Source organism: Lithobates pipiens, unplaced genomic scaffold, assembly GCF_037356315.1.
Source record: "Lithobates pipiens isolate NorthernLeopardFrog02 unplaced genomic scaffold, aLitPip1_a1.2 Scaffold_18, whole genome shotgun sequence".
Taxonomy (NCBI): domain Eukaryota; kingdom Metazoa; phylum Chordata; class Amphibia; order Anura; family Ranidae; genus Lithobates; species Lithobates pipiens.
In genome coordinates, this window is record NW_027507758.1 from 628,666,816 (window position 1) to 628,687,744 (window position 20,929).

At 44.8% G+C, this 20,929-nt stretch overlaps 1 protein-coding gene across 1 annotated transcript in view; it reads right to left on the minus strand.

Annotated features, from left to right (window-relative positions):
- Positions 1-20,929, minus strand: part of LOC143986874 (uncharacterized) — a 259,820-nt gene that overhangs the window by 224,395 nt on the left and 14,496 nt on the right. The window contains 1 exon segment of the mRNA XM_077485281.1: positions 18,061-19,136. Coding sequence (XP_077341407.1) covers positions 18,061-19,136 — 1,076 coding nt within the window.

The following is a 20,929-nucleotide window of genomic DNA, read 5'->3' on the forward strand; positions in this document are numbered from 1 at the left end:
TCATATCCGGGTTTATTTTCTACTTTCTGCTTTCTACCATTTTCTATGGTGTGATCTTTTCTACAATACTTTGTTATATATATATATAAAATAGTGGAAAAATTAGTGTAATAACCATAACACCTCTGCTCCATTCATATTGGTGCCACAATGAAAATATACAAACCGTAAAAAAAAAGTGAAAAGATGTGCAAACATCACATTCCAAACATTCCTCAAACAAAGTCCATTAATAAGTGTGAAGAAGAAATCGCTCCATTCCCTTTATATATACACCACTTAGTGCTTGTGTCCCCCCCTCCCCCCTCTGGGTGTTACTCATCGGAACTATATGCCCCCCACTTTTATGGGTGGGAACACACATTATACACAATTTTAGGGTAAATATAAAAGATGAGGTTGTGATGAGTAAATAGATACCAAACATGTCAAGTAATAACATTGTGTGTGCCGGTGACATGGCAAAATACTACAGTACCTAAAAATCTCCATAGGAGGCGCTTTCCCGCTCATCAGTTTAGAGATAAGTGTGATCTCTGGTGGTAGAATTATTCCTCTCACTCCGACATTCGTGGTGATCCCTCACATGTGTGGTGCAATCACGCTTTACATAAACACATACACAGTATGGGTTTGTTTACAGGTGTGTGCGGGGCAATGGGGGTTACTTTTCATTTTTATTATATACATTTTGGCATCATTTTTTTTAACTTGTTTATTTTTTTTAATACTTTTTTTTATAATTCATATTTTTTATTTTTTATCTTTATTACTATTACAAAGATATAACAACCCCAATGTTATATTATTGGGCAGGTGACAGGTCCTCTTTATGAGACATGGGGGGGTGTATTAGACCTCCAATGACTCCTCTACCCTCCAATGCACAGATGGCACTCAGATGCTTCCTTGGCAGTATCATCTGGGGAATGATGGATCAGAAACGGGAAACACTCAGAGCTGAGGACTGCCGGTGTCGTGTCAAATAGTGTCCCCCGTCGGATAGTGTCTGCTGTGTACTGCGCATGCGCAGTACACAGGAGAAGCAGATTCTGAAAATATCGAAAGATGAACGGCGCCTGCGCCATGAGTCCAGGTTCAAGCCCCACCATCCAAGTGGACATAAAGTTAGAATAAAAAGAGCCGAGCAAAGCATGGCGAGCAAAGCGATCCCACGAGGGACCCTCTAATATGTGCAGCCCTATGTCCACTTGGATGGAGGGCCTTGCACCTGGACTCACGGCACAGGCGCCGTTCATCTTCGGAGATTTTCCGAATCTCCTTGTGCTCCGTACTGCGCAAGCGATGTGCCTGCGCAGTTCAGAGCAGACACTTTTTGATAGGCGGACTGTATCTGTCAGAACACCGGCTTCATTCAGTGCAGAGGAGATTGGGGAATGGACGGTCACCTCCATCTTGGCCTCCTGAAGCTGCTGGGTGAGGTCTCAGGTTCCCAGGATGAGCAGGAGAGCCCAGGAACTACACTGGGGCATCATGGTGGAGGGAATTGGGCTTCAGTGTAAATGGGATCAGGCAGCTATACAGCTCCCCGGATCACTCTTACTGTGCAGCTGGGAGCCGGCTGAAGAAAACAAGCACTGCTACTGCCGTCATCAGCTTGTGATTAACCCTTCACTCTCTGGGTGTACTATGTACCTCCAAAGATCTAAACTGGTTACAAATCATGTCTGGGGAACCTAATCCTGGGGGGCCCTAATGCTGCGGGGTCATAATCCTGGGGAGTCCTAGTAATGGTGGGGTCCTAATGCTGGGGGGGGTCATAATGCTGTCTGTGAAGGGACTATATGATGTGTAGATAGTGCTGCACCTGTGCTGACTTTTACTAAGGAAAAATTACAAAAACAGACCCCCCTAGGTTTTTCTATGTATTTGGGGGACCTTTGGAGGGTCTGTGTGCTGTTAAAAAAATAAAATAAAATAAAAGAAGCCGGCAATGAAATGTCATTTTCTGGCAATTTAAAATGATTAATTTTTCTTTGTAAAGGTCACTTTTTCTGTAGCCCGCAATACATACAGTACAAGACCCTCTAAGTGTAAGTTGGAATTTAAGGGGAAACCTCACACAAAAATAAAGTTAGGTGCCCCCCAGAAAATCCATACCAGATCCATAATCCAAGTATGTAGCCTGGCTACCCAGGAAAGGGGAAGTACGAGCGTTTGTGGCTCCAAACCCCTCCTCCTGAACCATACCAGGCCATGTGCCCTCAACATAGGGGGCCTTCCCTAGGGGGACTCCTCATAGTAAAGCACCTTGTCCCCATGTTGATAAGGACAAGGGCCTCATCCTCACAACTCTGGCCTAGTGGTTGTGGGGGGTCGGGGGGACTTATCAGAATCTCGAAGTGTCCAGTCCCCCATGTGAATGCATTTGGGGTACATTCATAAAAAAAAAAAAAGAAAAATCGATAAAGACACTCAATGTCCTTTTTTTAAATCCCCCAAAAAGTCTATAATTGTAAATCCATCATCAATCATGATGCCAACCCCCCACTGACTGCCCAATACCCCCCAATGACCCGCCACACAGGAGCGATCTCTGACAGTAACTGATAGCATCCTGAGCAGTCATCAGCTATATAAAGGAAAGGGCGGGGATAGTGGTGATATCATTCCCCAAATATGGTCATATTCAGACAATGATGTCATGATCTAGACCCCACCCATTTGCCTACACGGCCATGTAAGGGAATGGGCGGGGGGAAGTCAGAAGTTGCTAAGGACACAGCTGTTGCAGGCGGCCGTTGCTTCCCTAGAAACCAGTGACAGCTGGAAGCTGTCACATTTATCTGCACCAAATGCCATAAACGGCTGTTCAGAAGGATGTGGGAGGAGCCAAAATCAATCCAATCTTCTGTTCAGACACGGAGCTCCTCCCTAATGCAGATTATTGTCAGTGTGTGGAAGTGATTGTATCTGGCAGACAGGGATTTGTATGTGTGTGTGTGTATCACTGCCCGGCACATCCATGAGATAGAAAAAAAAGTGTTATCATTGGTGTTGGTGAGATAAAAGCCAATCTTTGGCTTCAGTAAAATATAATAAGCCCCATCATTGGTTTCAGTGAGATAAAATAATCTCCATCATCGGGGTCAGTAGGAAAATAAAACCCATTGTTGGTGTCAGTGAAATAAAGTAAGTCACATCATTGGTATCAGTGATATAAAATAAGTACCATTATTGGTGTCACTGAGATAAAATAAGAACCATTGTTGGTGTCAGTGAGATAAAATAAGTACCATTGTTGGTGTCATTGAGATAAAATAGGAACCATTGTTGGTGTCAGTGAAATAAAATAAGTACCATTGTTGGTGTCAGTGAGATAAAATAAGTACCACTGTTGGTGTCACTGAGATAAAATAAGAACCAAAGTTGGTGTCACTGAGATAAAATAAGAACCATTGTTGGTGTCAGTGAGATAAAATAAGCCCCAATGTTGGTGTCAGTGAAAATAAAGTATAACTCCAGCCCAGCATTGGTGGTCAGTGGGGGTACTCCTTGTACCAGTGGTCCTCTTCCCAGATTCTGGTAAACCCAGATAGCCTCATTATTACAGTTTGGATGATTCTTCCTGAAGGATATAGCCATCCACCATATCTGTGTGGAACTTACCATAAGTTGTGGCAGTTGGTATTATGACACCTCTGGATGGAAAGCCCATTCTATAGAAAAGGTTACATTTATACTGTATAGAGTATTTTTGATAATCACCATGGACTTTGTACTGCTAAATGCGTTCCCAACCAGTGTCTTATTGGGATACAAGATCAGAGGCTTACCAGAAATCTTGACTGCTCCATTAAGTGCAGGGAACACGCATAAATAGCATCACCCTCAGGGGACAGATGATTCTTCTTAGTAATCCTCGATATTTAGGACTACAATTGTAAATCCATAAAATAAACGAATATAGTGCAATACTGCTTAACCACTTCAGCCCCGGACCAATAAACACCTTAAGGACCAGAGGTCTTTTTCCAATTTCGCACTGCGCTGCTTTAACTGGTAATTGCGCGGTCATGCAATATTGCACCCAAACGAAATTTGCGTCCTTTTCTTCCCACAAATAGAGCTTTCTTTTGATGGTATTTGATTGCCTCTGCGATTTTTTTTTTTGCGATATAAATGGAAAAAGAGCGAAAATTTTGAAAAAAAAAGATATTTTCTTCTTTTTGTTATAAGAAAAATCGAATAAACTAAATTTTAGTCATACATTGAGGGCAAAATTTATTCAGCCACATGTCTTTAGTAAAAAAAATGTCAATAAGCGTATATTTTTTGGTTTGCGCAAAAGTTATAGCGTCTACAAACTAGAGTACATTTTCTGGAATTTACACAGCTTTTAATTTATGACTGCCTATCTCATTTCTTGAGGTGCTAAAATGGCAGGGCAGTACAACCCCCCCCAAATGACCCCATTTTGGAAAGTAGACACCCCAAGGAAATTGCTGATGGGTATGTTGAGCCCATTGAATATTTTTTTTTTTGTCCTATATCACTAAATGATATATTGCTCACACATGCCATGGTTATATGTGGAATTGCACCCCAAAATATATTCCGCTACTTCTCCCGAGTATGGGGATATCACATGTGTGGGACTTTTTGGGAGTCTAGTCGCGCACGGCACCCCGAAAACCAATCACCACCTTCAGGATTTCTAAGGGTGCAAATTTTTGATTTAACTCCTCACTACCTATCACAGTTTCGAAGGCCATAAAATGCCAAAATAGCACAAAACCCCCCAAAATGACCCCATTTTGGAAAGAAGACACCCCAAGCTATTTACTGAGAGGCATGTTGAGTCCATGGAATATTTTATATTTTGCCACAAGTTGCGGGAATATTACAAACTTTTTTTTTTTTGCACAAAGTTGTCACTAAATGATATATTGCTCACACATGCTATGGGCATATGTGAAATGACACCCCAAAATACATTCTGCTGCTTCTCCTGAGTACGGGGATACCACATGTGTGGGACTTTTTGGGAGCCTAGCCGCGTACGGGACCCCGAAATCCAAGCATCGCCTTCAGGATTTCTAAGGGCATACATTTTTTTATTTTACTCCTCACTACCTATCACTACCTATCACAGTTTTGAAGGCCATAAAATGCCAAGATGGCACAAAACCCCCCCAAATGACCCCATTTTGGAAAGTAGACACCCCAAGCTATTTGCTGAGGGCCATGTTGAGACTATTGAATATTTTTTTTTTTGTCCCAAGGGATTGAATAATGACAAAAAAAAAATATTTTTTTTTTTACAAAAAGTTGTCACTAAATGATATATTGCTCACACATGCCATGGTTATATGTGGAATTGCACCCCAAAATATATTCCGCTACTTCTCCCGAGTATGGGGATACCACATGTGTGGGACTTTTTGGGAGTCTAGTCGCGCACGGCACCCCGAAAACCAATCACCACCTTCAGGATTTCTAAGGGTGCAAATTTTTGATTTAACTCCTCACTACCTATCACAGTTTCGAAGGCCATAAAATGCCAAAATAGCACAAAACCCCCCAAAATGACCCCATTTTGGAAAGTAGACACCCCAAGCTATTTACTGAGAGGCATGTTGAGTCCATGGAATATTTTATATTTTGCTAAAAGTTGCGGGAATATTACAAACTTTTTTTTTTTGCACAAAGTTGTCACTAAATGATATATTGCTCACACATGCTATGGGCAGAAGTCAAATTACACCCCAAAATAAATTCTGCTGCTTCTCCCGAGTACGGGGATACCACATGTGGGGGACTTTTTGGGAGCCTAGCCACGTACGGGACCCTGAAAACCAAGCACTGCCTTCCGGATTTAAATATAAAATGATACCAAAAAAACTGTTAGCGATCGCAGGGATCAGGCCTGACTCTGCGATCGCTGCAGTTATGTGTTTAGTGTTTTGTAAGTGACAGTGATCGATCGATACTGCACTTGGGTGGGCTGGGCAGAGGGGCAAAACGCAGGTGCTAGCAGGTATCTGGGCTGATCCCGCTAACAATGCGTTTTTTTGGAACCCTGAACTGCTGGGGACGCTAGTATAGATCTGATCAGATCAGATATTGATCTGTTCAGATTCTATACCACTACGGGAGGTGTATGCTTTGCGCGTGGGTGTTAGCGGTACTGGAACTAACCTAGCGCTGCCTGGGGCGACGCAGACCCTGACCCTAAAACCTAATTGATATCACCCGCCGGGTGATCAGGGGGTTAAACCTTTATTGGGTAATAAATGGTGGGTGCCCTGATGCTATAAAAAGCAAACTAACCAGAGTCACCCGTAACACTCATACGGTGATCAGTGGTGAAAGGGTTAACTAGGGGCAATCAGGGGGTTCAAATTTTTATTAGGTAGTATATGGGGGTCCCTGGCGCTATATAAAAACCTGACGGGGAACCTAAATAACTAACTGGCTAACCAGCGTCACCAGTGACACTTATACTGTGATCGCTGGTGAAAGGGTTAACTAGGGGCAATCAGTGGGTTAAAACCATTATTGGGTAGTATATCGGGGTACCTAGCGCTATAAAAACCTGGCGGTGAACCTAAAAAAATAACTAGCTACCTAGCGACAGTAGCGACACTGATGCAGCGATCAGAAAAATTATCGCTTAGTGACACTGGCAAAAGGGGGTGAAAGGGTTAACTAGGGGCAATCAGGATGTTAAAACCATTATTGGGTAGTATATCGGGGTACCTAGCGATATAAAAACCTGGCGGTGAACCTAAAAAAATAACTAGCTACCTAGCGACAGTAGCGACACTAATGCAGCGATCAGAAAAATGATCGCTTAGTGACAGTGGCAAAAGGGGGGTGAAAGGGTTAACTAGGGGCAATCAGGATGTTAAAACCATTATTGGGTAGTGTATCGGGGTACCTAGCGCTATAAAAACCTGGCGGTGAACCTAAAAAAATAACTAGCTACCTAGCGACACTGATGCAGCGATCAGAAAAATGATCGCTTAGTGACAGTGGCAAAAGGGGGTGAAAGGGTTAACTAGGGGCAATCAGGATGTTAAAACCATTATTGGGTAGTGTATCGGGGTACCTAGCGCTATAAAAACCTGGCGGTGAACCTAAAAAAATAACTAGCTACCTAGCGACAGTAGCGACACTAATGCAGCGATCAGAAAAATGATCGCTTAGTGACAGTGGCAAAAGGGGGGTGAAAGGGTTAACTAGGGGCAATCAGGATGTTAAAACCATTATTGGGTAGTGTATCGGGGTATCTAGCGCTATAAAAACCTGGCGGTGAACCTAAAAAAATAACTAGCTACCTAGCGACAGTAGCGACACTGATGCAGCGATCAGAAAAATGATCGCTTAGTGACAGTGGCAAAAGGGGGTGAAAGGGTTAACTAGGGGCAATCAGGATGTTAAAACCATTATTGGGTAGTATATCGGGGTACCTAGCGATATAAAAACCTGGCGGTGAACCTAAAAAAATAACTAGCTACCTAGCGACACTGATGCAGCGATCAGAAAAATTATCGCTTAGTGACACTGGCAAAAGGGGGTGAAAGGGTTAACTCTAGGGGCAATCAGGGGGTTAAATCTTTATTGGGGGGTGATAGGGGGCTACCCTGGACCTAACACTAACTGCCCTGACAGTTTTTACTTTTACAACTGACACTGAATGCATTGATCAGTAAAGAAATGATCAATGCAATCAGTGACACTGTGACTGGGGGGGGGGGATCGGGGGGGGATCGGGGGGGGGGGGGTTTGTGTACCTATGTGTACCTATGTGTCAGTGTAGTGTTTTGGTGCACTTACTTTTAGTCTTCTCCTCGTAGTCCGGTCAAAAAGACCGCCCTGAGGAGAATGACATCACTTCCTCCTTCCTGTGTAAACAATACACAGTGGGAGGAAGTTCGTCATTGGCCAGGAGCGATCGAGAGGGGGTGGCCAGAAACCAACGGCCATCCCCTCATCACGGATCGCTCCCGGAGGGAAACGGACCGCCGTATCCAGCGGGAGGGGGTCCGATCGGACCCCCCACCCGCTGGAAGGCAGGCACGTACATGTACGTGCTTGTGCCTGCCTGTGCCATTGTGATGACGTACAATGGCAATACGGCGGTCCTTAAGTGGTTAATATAAGCGATAATCGCACCCAGGTGAGTATAGTGACAATACATAGAAATGAGTGTGCAATCACCGGTCACCAGCCTTCACCCCCATGTATCGCGCACTCACCACCAACTAGATTTCTAAACAGTGTTATGGGTGAAGTGGACACTGGTAGAAGGTAAACTCCTTCCCAGACTCTCTCCTTTCTCTGAGTAGTGCTCCATTCATTTGACCCAAAGTACCATGAGCAATAAACAAAAAAGGTACTCCATAGTGTAGTATTTATTTCAATACTTGGACATACAGTTAAAACATCAGGATAAAATCCAAATGCATAAAAACAACTAAAACAAATAAAATGGATGACCGATTAACTCAAATCATATGCCGCCACCTGGTACAATGTTGTGGTGGCCTGACGTTCACACTATAGGACCCTACCCTTCGCAATTTGCATTAATGTGCATTTTCTAATGTTCATCTTCTGAAGATGCACATTGGTGCAAATTGCAAAGGGAAGCGAATCGTGAACCATATGATTCTGTCAGCCACTTGATTAAGGGAACAGATGTTATCTGTCCCCTTTATGAGCTGGCCGACAGAATCATATGATTATCGGCTCATATTCATCAACAATTGTTTTGTAATCACATCAACTATTTCATACTTTGTATCATTTTAATTTGTTATAATAAATCTTTGTGGATATTTTATACATGTAGCTGTTGTTTATGCCCTTCAAAGTCCCACTAAGAAGTTGGTTTGGTCTTGTGGTCTGTATTTATGGATGTGGCCATACACTTCTCCTTTTATCACAATTGTCCTGTACATTCTTTTTCACTTGGGTATGGTATTAAAAATTGAATTTTTTGTACTCACCGTAAAATCCTTTTTCTTTGTAGTTCACTGTCTGACAACACAGCGCCTTTACTTAGACCATCGGGTTGTTACACCACCTTCAGGAGAGGACGAGGCAGAACATATACAATAAAACCAGAACTTTCTAGTTCCGCCAAACGGGCAGTCCCTTCAGCAACAACCCCCCAGCCTGCATCCTGCAGCCTCAGTACATCAACAAGCAGTATAACTTAAAAAATAGGAGGGGAGGGTGCTGTGTCAGTCAGTTTACTACAGAGAAAGAGATTTTACGGTGAGTACAAAAAATCCCATTTTCTCTTACGTTCAATGACTGACACAGCTCCTTTATTTAGACCTTCAGGACGTCTCCAAGCAGTGCCAAAACGAGGGGTGGGAAACAGCATAAAAACGTCATCCACAAGGCATGTGGGAAACAGCATAAAGCTTCACCCACAAAAACAGAATGTGGGAACAGCATAAAAATTTCACCGACAAAAACAGAGTGCTCCTTAATCTGGGAGTCCCCACCTTATCTAACCGCCTCGGGACTTGTGGTAACAATGCAACTGTGCATTTACTTAAAAGTAACTGTGTTTCTTGTAAAAAAATAAATAAAGCGCAATTGCAAATTACACAGCCGCCTGCAAAACTTTGTAGCCAAAACAGGTATCAGCCAATGCACTGACATCTACATTGTAAAGGTGTAAACAGACGACCAAGTCACCGCTTTACATACTTGAGCGACAGACGCTTGATGTCAGAAGGCCCAAGAAGTTCCAATTGCCCTGGTGGAATGGGCCGTGATCGGAAAGGGGGGCACCTGCTCCTTTAAGGCGTAGGCCTGTACTACAATCTGTCTGATCCACCTGGAAATGGTGGCCGACGAGACCGCCATGCCTTTTTTTTGGACCAGTCACCGAAACAAACAAAGAGTCTGACTTCCGAAAGGGAGCCGTAGCCGACAAAAACACCCTCAGAGCCCGGACCACGTCCAGGGAATGGAGGGCCACCTCCTTAGGATGTGTCGGTTTAGGACACAGAGATGGTAGCACAATGTCTTCATTGATGTGGAACGCTGAAACCACCTTCGGCAGAAAAGAAGGTTGCGGACGCAGCACCACCTTATCCTTGTGGATAACCAGATAGGGCGACTTGCAAGACAAGTCTGCCAGTTCCGAAACCCTCCTGGACGATGTAATGGCCACCAGAAACATCAGTTTCTGGGAAAGAGTCAACAGCAGAATCTCTCCGATATTCTCAAATGGCGGTTCATGATGCGCCGATAACACCAGGTTCAGATACTACGGGGGTAATGGTGGAAGCACCAGAGGAACTACATGTCGGACCCCCTGAACAAAAGTGTTGACTAAGGAGTGAGATGCCAGGGGTTGCTGAAAAAAGACAGCCAAGGCTGATATTTGTCCTTTAATGGTGCTTAAAGCCAATTTCTGGTCTACTCCTCACTGTAGAAACAGCAGGATCCTGGATATAGAATAGGAGCGCGGACGCCATCCTTTCTCCTCACACATGGAGATGTAGGCCTTCCAGGTACGATGATATATCTTCGAAGAAGATTTCCATGCTCTCAACATAGTTGGAATCTGGTTCCTTAGCACCTGGCTCTCAACAGCCATGCCATTAAAACCAGCAAAGGCAAAGCAGGATGGAGAATCGGACCTTGAGACAGAAGGTCCTCTCGTAACGGCAGTCGCTAGGGGGAGTCTGCCACCAGGCGCACTAGGTCTGCGTACCAGAGACACTGAGTCCAATCTGGGGCAATCAGAATTACTGGAATCTCCTCGGTCTCCACTCTGTGAAGCAGACGTGGTAGCAGCTTTAGCGGAGGAAAGGCATAGATCAGTTGGTACTGACCCCACGGAGCCACTAGCGCGCCCGACCCGTCTGCCCAAGGATATCTTGACCTGGATATGAATCTCTACACCTTTCGATTGAGATAGGAGGCCAGAAAATTCACATCTGGTGGGCCCAAACGTAGGCACAGCAGCCTGAACACCTCCGGATGCAGCACCCATTCTCCTGGGTCCTGCATCTAGTGACTTAGGTAGTCCACCTGCCAGTTCTCCACTCCCGGGATGTAAATGGCTGGTACATGTCGCTCTGCCCACTGAAGGATGTGAGTGACCTCCCGTGTGGCAGCCGAGCTTCTTGTTCTCCTTGATGATTAACATATGCCACTGTCTGACTGGATCCTGATCGGACGCCCTCAAAGTCTTATTGACCATGTGGAGAGACATAGCCTGATTGCTCCTAGCTCGACCACATTGATCGGCAGCTTGGATTCCTCCTCCGACCAGAGGCCCTGGGTCGACTGTGCTCCCAGTACCCCACCCCAGCCAGTTAGGCTGGTGTCTGTTGTGATCACTGTCCAGTTCAGAGGTAGGAATGACTTCCCGGACCGAAGTGCCAGGGATCTCAGCCACCAGAGCAGGTATTTAGCCAAATCAGGCACCTCAGCACCACTGTTGACACTGAAGTCCTGGATAACAGAGGGAGGGTATACAGGGCTGCGTCACAAACGTACTTAAGGTCGTGCACTAACCGGTCTGCTAGTTCTACGCAGACAGGAGAAGCCTGTTGCTCCCCCAATTCTCAGTGCAAAAGTTTTGCACACTCAGACACATTTCAGACACTTTTGTCTGTGGCAAAAGTGAGGATGCCAGTACTGGTCTCATTTCTGACCCCACAACCGTAAACAAGGAACGGGCCACTGCCTCGGCCTTCCTGTCCGTGGGGTTCTTAAAGGCAGGAGTCCCCTCCACCGGGATCGTGGTTACTTTGTTTAACCTGTATACTGGGGGGTCCATGACCGGAGGAGCATTTTTTGAGAATGCTCTCCTCAAAGGGGTAACGCACCACCATGTATTTGGGGACCGAAAAGGTCAGTTGCGGTCAACCCCATTCCTTGTATATGAACTTATCGAAATAAGTCAGATACGGAAACACGTTAGGTGTACGGGCTGGCTTACGGGACCCAAAAGGGACCACTACATCAGCAGAGGGATCTGCTGTATCCTGAATTTTCAGGGTATCACGCACAGCTGTGATAAGTGCTCCAACTAGCGCTTTGTCGCGCGTGGACCCGGACGGGGACTCATCCTCACTGTCCGATCGGTCCTGGCCAGCGTTATCTGAAACAACAGAGCAGGATTCACCAGGCTCAGTGGAGCCCAAGTCTGCATCAGAGCTCTCCCTGGGGGACGGGGGGTAGGGGCCGCTTTTTACCACCTTTGCGCCCACGCACCGCCTCCATCTTGGCAACGAACGTGTTAAGGACCACCGACAGAGTGTCCAGAGGCACTGCACTGTCTGCAGGCGAACGGATTGCAATTGCCTGGATTTCGGGGGAAGAAAACACCAGTTTCTGAAGCCATGCTGACCCTACTCTGTCTGCCACCTGTTGGAGACTTAGGACAGTGATGGTTCCACCCTCCTAACTGCTGCAAGCTGAGGGGCCCCCACCACAGGACTCACGACCCTGACCGAGTTCTGCACTGTCCAGTTAGGTGTGCCTGTGTCCTCTGTCAGCTCCTAGATGCTTGTGAGAGAAAACCGCGCTGTGCTGAGCCTCAGAGAACAGCTGAGCACGAAAAACATGTTTAGGCTTCAACAAAATGGCCATCGAGCGTCCAGTACAAAGGACATAATCACAGGGAAAATGGCAGCAGGACTACAGAAAAATGGAGTCTGACCACACTTCTCCCTGGTCACACCAAAAATGGCCGCTGAGATTGTATACATTGAGAGACAATGGAAAAACAGGCAGAAGAAATCTCAGCAAACAGCGCTACAGCGATCAGCAGACACAGACCTCCAGACACCCAGGGGAGAGACCTTACAGACATCCAGGGTACAGCCACCCAGCGCAGCCCCCACCCAAGGTGAGAGCCCCCCCAGGGGGCCCCTGTCTATGTGGCACACACACCACTCAGCAGGCCATGCAGCATCCCCCACGGGGGGAGAAAAGATAAGGACAGAGAGAGAAGAAAGGGAGGTGAGGGACCCCCGAATCGACCTCCCAGGGAATGCCCAGATGCTCAGCCCCACCGAGGCAGGGAAAGCTGTACTTACCAGTCCTGACGAGCTGGGAACATTCCATCGCAGACCCACTCTCCGATCAGTACGGGGTGGCTGCTAGCCTGGCACACTGTGATGCAGACATCAGTAGCCCGGTCATATGTGTGCTCCGGAGCATTACGCTCACCAGCCGCCCCTGGAGCCTGGAGCTCTGGTCTGCGCACGCTCGCTGGCCAGGCTGGGGAGACTACAATGATAAGGGTATCCAGCCTGTCATCCAGCCAGCTGTTGATAGCAGATCACAGGATCTTAATCTTGTGCAAAAGGCAAACTTCTGCAGAAAAAATCCATGGTCCGATGGGCCCGCGGGGTTCTTAGGTTCTTCTCCTTCACTAGTCAGAAAAAAACTGAGGCTGCAGGATGCAGGCTGGGGGGTTGTTACTGAAGGGACCGCCCCTTGGGCGGAACTAGAAAGTTCTGGTTTTATTGTACATGTTAACATGTTCTGCCTAGTCCTCTCCCGAAGGTGGCGTCTCCATCCTCTCCTGATGGTCTAAGTAAAGGAGCTGTGTCAGTCAGTGAAAGTAAGAGAAATCTCTATTGCAGCCCCCCCCCCTTTGGTCCCACTAAGTCTGGTCCACTCTGGTTTTTGACAATCAAATTAATCTCTCTTACAGCCATTACAATAGCCAGGAGGGTGTCAGAGTTGGCTGCCCTATCCTGCAGAGAGACATTTTGCATCATTTATCCACATAGGGCGATCCTGTGTCCCTCACTGGGCTTGGCCACTAAAGTAATCTCAAAATTTCACTTAGACTGTGAGGCGGTGCTACCTAGTTTCACACAGCCACGAGAAAAGACAAACCATCTAGATCTTGTCATGTCAGTCAATATTAGACATGTGCACTGACAAAAAAAAAATAGTTTTTGATTCATTTTTGCTTTTTTCCGATTTCCAAATTTACGAAATTCGAAATTTTTTGGAAATTCAAAAATCAGAAAGAAAAAGAACGAAAATCTGTCAAATTTTAAATAATAACTATTAAAGTGGTTGTAAACCCTTACAAACCACTTTGACCTACAGGTAAGCCTAGATTAAGGCTTACCTGTAGGTCCAAGAAATATCTCCTAAACCTACACGGTTTAGGAGATATTTACCTGAAGACAGACAGACGCACTGGGTAAGCCGCAGATCGCGGCGATATGCCATGAGTGTCAGCTCCCGTGCGCATGCGCGGGAGTGACGTCATCGCTGCTCCGGCGAATCACAGCGCCGGAGCAGCGAGACCCACCAAGAAGATGGACGCAGGGGACAACGGTGACTTCGCTGGCTCCTGTGTCAGGTAAGTGACACATAATGGACTACTATGCGATGCATAGTAGTCCATTATGCTTTACCTTTGCAGGGAGACAAAGAGGAGGTAAACCCATCAGGGTTTACTTCCTCTTTAAATTATAGGTATTGGAATTTCCTTTCAAATTTGGCTGTTTGTGAACGTAAGAAATATAAATTTATCTGAAGTTACACATTATCCGAAATAACAAATGCTGCATCTAAACAAATGGAAAGGAACAAATTAATAAAAAAAAAAATAATAAAAAGGTTTATTATTATTAGATTGTTACTTTCCATTCATTTAGATGCGGCATTCATTATTTCAGATAAATTTGTATTCATTATGTTCACAAACAACCAAATTTGAAAGGAAATTCCAATACCTATAATTCAATAGTTAGTTATTATTTCCAATTTTACTGATTTTCTTTCTTTTTTTCAGATTTTCGGACTTTCACATTTTTGAATTTCCTAATTCCGAAAATCCAAAAAATTCGTAATTCAAAAATTTGTATTTCGGAAATTCATAAATCCGAAATTTAGAAATACGAAATTTGGAAATTCAAAATTCGGTAATTTTGGAAATTGAAAAATTCTGAAAATTCGGACATTTCGGAATTAACGAATTTTTCAAAATTCTTTAAAAAACTAATTCGGAACTAAACAAATTGCACATATCTAGTTAATATATCTACAGCGGGCTCAGCAGACATGCAAGTCTGAGAACCTATTTATCTCCCCTTGCAGGCCTAGGAAAGGGGAGGCAGCTTCATAAAGAGTTCTGGCTACCTGGATCACAAAGGTTATTTTCTTGGTTTACAAACAACTTGGCCTGCTCCTCTGCAGTGTATAAGAACTCACTCGACTAGAGGCATGGGAGCCTCATGGGCATCCGTGGCAAAAGTACCGGTTGAAGACATATGCAGGTCCACTAGCTGGAGTTCTTGCAAGACTTTTGCTTATCACTTGAAATTAGATGTACTTTATGCTAGTTCTTCTTTATTTGGAACGGCTTTGGTATCGGCTTCTTTGTTAAGTTAATTAAAGTGTGGTGAAGTATGGAATCTGGCAAATTTGTCTTTTCTTTACCACCCTATATTGGCTAGGATATATCCCATAGTGTGCTGACAGCAGGAACACCAGGAAAACAGAAAATTGTTATTAATACTCACCGTAATTTTCCTTTCCTGGTCCGTCCTCACGTCAGCACAATTAGCCTTCTCTCGCCAAGCTGCCTGTCACCGCTATGCAAAGAACAAGAGGGGGAGGGGAGGACCTAACTTTACTAAACTAGAAGAAGGTGGTCCTGGGGGGGTTGAAAGGAGGAGTTAATCCATAGTGTGCTGACAGGAGGACGGACCAGGAAAGGAAAATTATGGTGAGTATTGATAACAATTTTCAGTTTTAAAGTTTGAACCTAAATTGCTTCTGGGGGCCGTATGGATCAAGAGAGCTCCAGAAAACCACTTTTTGGATACCATCAAAGCTGCTTGTAAAGTTTGGAACTCTATTGTGGACCAAAAAAAAAAAAAAAAAGAGATGGCGGCACTTCCAGAGAATGAAAGCAGCTCCTGTTATTATGCAAAAATAAAAATGAGAGACATGACCCACACACTCAACCCACGGAGGGTCAGCAGATACGTTTCACACTCCTGTGCTTAATCCTTGCAAGGTTTGTGGACCCAGGCAGGCACCTAGGAGCGGTGCTCACTCCATTTGCCTTTCTATTATGGACTAGTCTCACGGACTCTCTCAAGCAAGATTACATCGCCTCTCAATAGGCCCTGCATTGTTTCTTATTGGTTAACGGCTCCTCCCTCCCACTTTTAAAACTCATGGACACCCCACCATCTCTCCATTTGGGAGGATCACCTCTTTATCGTCTCCTCTCCCACCATTCTTCTCCACAAAAAAATGCTTCCATGCTTTCCTGGGTACTCGCCCTTCAATTCTCAGCCACCCCACCTCAATGTTGCCTTGCTACTCAATTGCCTCAACAATTCTCAATGTCTTTCTCATTGAGATTCCTTCCAGAAACTCTAAGCCCTTGTACACACGATAGGAGATTCCGACAACCAAATCCGTTGGATTTTGTACGAAACTGTTGCATACACACGGTCGGACGAAGTTGTCGGAAAATCCGATCGTTCAGAACGTGATGACGTTATTTCGTTACGACGGGACTACGTTCAGGCTAGTAGCCAATGGCTTTGATGTAGGAATTTGAGCATGCGTGGCACTTTGTCCAATCAGAATTCTCTACACATGATCGGAGTATGTCCGATCGGAGCATTTTGTCGGAAAATATTTCCGGCAACTTGGAAAATTTGGTCGGACGGATATTCCAACGGAAACAGTCCGATGCAAACCACACACAGTCGGAATATCCGACAAAACGCTCCGATCGGACACATTCCTTCGGAATCTCCGATCGTGTGTACAAGGGCTTACACAAGTGGTACTACACCCCAGACAGACTAGCCGCCATATTCCCAGATCACTACCCACTGTGCTGAAGAAATTGTGCCTCTGTCGGATCAATATATCTCATGTTTGGTGGCATTGCCCAATCAACAGTTCCTGGTCTGCCGTTTTCTCATTGGCCTCCTCCATTACTGGTGTAACATTTAAACCTGACCCAAAACTAACCTTGCCGGAAATAGGTCTTGGCCTTTTCGAATGTCACACCTACAGTATTTATAGCAGGTAGGTGAACTCTTGCTCAGAACCAGAAGCAATGCCCCCGATGGTTAAACCACATCAGAATTCTAAACAAATGTATCCTATTTGAATACATCTTCACAGGTTTTACAAGACAAATTTTTCTTTAACTGGTCTTCTTGTATGCAGAACTCTTCTTGTACCTTGTCCTTGTAAATATTTTCCATCGTCTCTGACCGGCAATTATTATCTCAGTGATGGAATCCATCCCTTCCCCCGCATTTGTCCTACTCTGATTGACATTTGCCCAGATGTGAATAGATAGCTCTTTTCACATGATCACCTGGTGTCATACCTACTCTCTTATTTCTTCATTCCCCCCCCCCCCCCCCCCCGTAATTTCATTCCTTTTGCCTGATGAAGGAAATTAAGGAATCAACTTGAAAAATTGGTGGACAAATGTGACAAACATTTCCCCAGCCGTGACAAATTCTAGCCATATTCTATTTCACACTTTGATTTCCTATGATGGTCAGCTCCATCTAGTGGCCATAATGAAAAATCTTTCCTGAAATATCTCAGTCAAAAAACAGAACAATACCGCATTATGGCTACTGGAAGGAAATAAGGAAATCAATATAGCAAACAAAATATGGTCAATATTTATCATAGCTTGGCGAATATTGGTCACATTCATTTAACTAATTTCAAAAAATTTTACATCTGCCTTTTCGTGAAAGCTTACACAATAATGTACTCAGCCAATGAAAGGTAATGACTCCATTTTTATTTTTCTACTGCTATGAATGGCCAACACGGTACAACACTTCATCCATGTCTTTGGTGATCTCTGATCTCCTTATCAACTGTTTGTTACATGATGAAGATCAGCCATGGAGTATATCTGAGGTGTATATCAGGGTGTGCTTCTTCCCCACATGAGAGCTGTGATGTCCCGCAACATTCATATAGAAGACGTTTCCCACACTCAAGGCACTAATACACCTTGAGGGTTGTGTGGGATCCCTGATGTACAGGAAGACAGGACTTCAGTGAGGAGCAATTCCCTCACTCAGGACAGGAAAGTAGCTTCTCCCTCATGTGAGATCTCTGATGTTTGTAAACATCGGACTTCTGTGAAAAACATTTCCCGCACTCAGCACAGGCATGTGGCTTCTCCCCTGTGTGGCATCTTTGATGTCTGTAAAGATCAGACTTCTGTGAAAAACATTTCCCACACTCAGGACAGGAATACGGCTTCTCCCCCGTGTGAGACCTCTGATGTTTGTAAAGATGTGACTTCTGTGAAAAACACATCCCGCACTCGGAACAGGAATATGGCTTCTCCCCCGTGTGAGATCGCTGATGTTTGTGAAGATGGGACTTCTGTGAAAAACATTTCCCGCACTCAGGACAGGAATACGGCTTCTCCCCAGTATGAGATCTCTGGTGTGTGTAAAGATTGAACTTCTGTGAAAAACATTTTCCGCACACTAGACATGAATACATTTTTTGCCCCATATGCAATCTAAGATGTTTGTAAAGATTGGAATTCTGGGAGAAACATTTCCCACACTCAGGACAGGAATATGGTTTCTCCCCGGTGTGAGACCTCTTATGCACATTCAGTTTGGATCTAGAATGGAAACATTTCCCGCACTCAGGGCAGGGATATGGCTTCTCACCCGAGTGAGACCTCTGATGTCCATAAAGATGTGACTTCTGTGAAAAACATTTCCCACACTCAGGACAGGAATATGGCTTCTCCCCCGTATGAGATCGCTGATGTTTATAAAGATTGGACATCTGTGAAAAACATTTCCCACACTCAGGACAAGAATACGGCTTTTCACCTGTATGAGTCCTTTTATGCACATTAAGATCATATTTAAAATGAAAACACTTCCCGCACTCAGGACAGGAAAACCTCTTCTCTGTTGGAAGGACGGCCCCGTCCCTCACAGTCTGAGGTTCCTCAGGATAAGAGGAATACGATGGTCCATCTACACTGTGTGGTGCCGGATGGACATTTGAGGTAGTCGGGTTTTCTCCTGGACTATACTGTGTGATGTCCTCATCTTCTACTTTACAGTCTGGAGACAAAGTGAGACAATCCTCTGAGGTTTTCCTCATCTCCCGTCCATCTACTAAAATAGAAATAAAAAGATTAACTAGTAAATGGGTCCTCTGATCTCCTACCAGATCATTTCTTTATTCATGGACCTTAGTCAGAGAGTGAGGAAACAACGAGAACTGTCTTTTATAGGAGTGACAGTGATGAGGGGATTATAGGACGAGTGTCCCCTCCCCCTCTATCACTCATTGCCATCTTCCCAACACAAGAAGTCCTGCACTTCCTTATTTAGTCCATGATTTAGTCATGAATAACAGCGGGGCTGAGCCCCACCAGAGGTCAGAGAGTGAGGATGGGGGGAGAACAACCAAGATGAAGACTGGACTGATCCTGAAGACCCCCATCATTGGGTTATTGACTCCTCCATCATCATCACTTTCTGTTTAAGGGTCCAAAGTTTTTTTTTATAATTTCTTTATTTTTCTTTTATAACAGGAGAAAAAATGAACAATCTTTCTGTATATAACATTTCATTTCTATACATACAGCCAAACAGAAAAAATAAAAATAAGAACATAGTAATAACTCGTTACATTCCATGCACTCCTGTATGACAGATAGGGATGAGCTTCGAGTTCGAGTCGAACTCATGTTCTACTCGAACATTGCCTGTTCGCCTGTTCAGCGAACAATTTGGGCTGTTCGCGGCAAATTCGAAAAGCCGGAACACCCTATAAAAGTCTATGGGAGAAATCTAAAGTGCTAATTTTAAAGGGTAATATGCAAGTTACTGTCCTAAAAAGTGTTTGGGGACCTGGGTCCTGCCCCAGGGGACATGGATCAATACAAAAAAAAGTTTTAAAAACGGCCGTTTTTTTCAGGAGCAGTGATTTTAATAATGATTAAAGTAAAACAATAAAAGTGTAATATTCCTTTAAATTTCGTAGCTGGGGGGTATCTATAGTATGCCTGTGAAGGGACGCATGTTTCTGGTGCTTAGAACTGTCCCTGCACAAAGTGTCATTTGTGCAGGAAAAAAAGTCTTTTAAAATCACTTGCGGCTAAATTGTCGGCTCCCCGTAATACAGAGAACACTCAATGAGTGTGCTCTGTATTAGCCGACAATTCATTCATTCATTGATAAAAAAAAAGCGTGGGGGTTCCCCTAAATTCAATTACCAGGCCCTTCAGGTCTGATATGGATATTAAGGGGAACCCCGCATCAAATTTAAAAAAAAAAATTGACGTGGGGGTCCCCCTAAAAATCCATACCAGACCCTTTATCCGAGCACGCAACCTGGCAGGCCGCAAGAAAAGAGGGGGGCGAGAGAGCGGCCCCCCTCCCTCCTGAACCGTACCAGGCCACATACCCTCAACATTGGGAGGATGCTTTGGGGGTCTGTGACCCCTCAAAGCACCTTGTCCCCATGTTGATGAGGACAAGGGCCTCATCCTCACAACCCTGGCCGGTGGTTGTGAGGGTCTGCGGGCGGGGGGCTTATCAGAATCTGGAAGCCCCCTTTAACAAGGGGACCCCCAGATCCCAGCCCCCCCTGTTTGAAATGGTAAGGGGGTACAAAAGTACCCCTACCATTTCACAAAGAAAGTGTAAAAATGGTTAAATAAGACAAAGACACTTTTGAAAAATTCCTTTATTAAAAATAAAAAAAATAAAAAAAAAGATTCCAGCGGTGCTAATCCACTCTTGCTATCCAGCGACGAATCTCCGGGGTCCAGCGATGGATGATCATATCCAGCGATGGGGGATCTCTCAGTCCAGCGCTGTCCATACATCCGTCTTCCGTCTCCAGTGCGGAGACACTGCGGAGATCCCAGCGCTGACGTTTCTTATATTAGGAGGGCGGA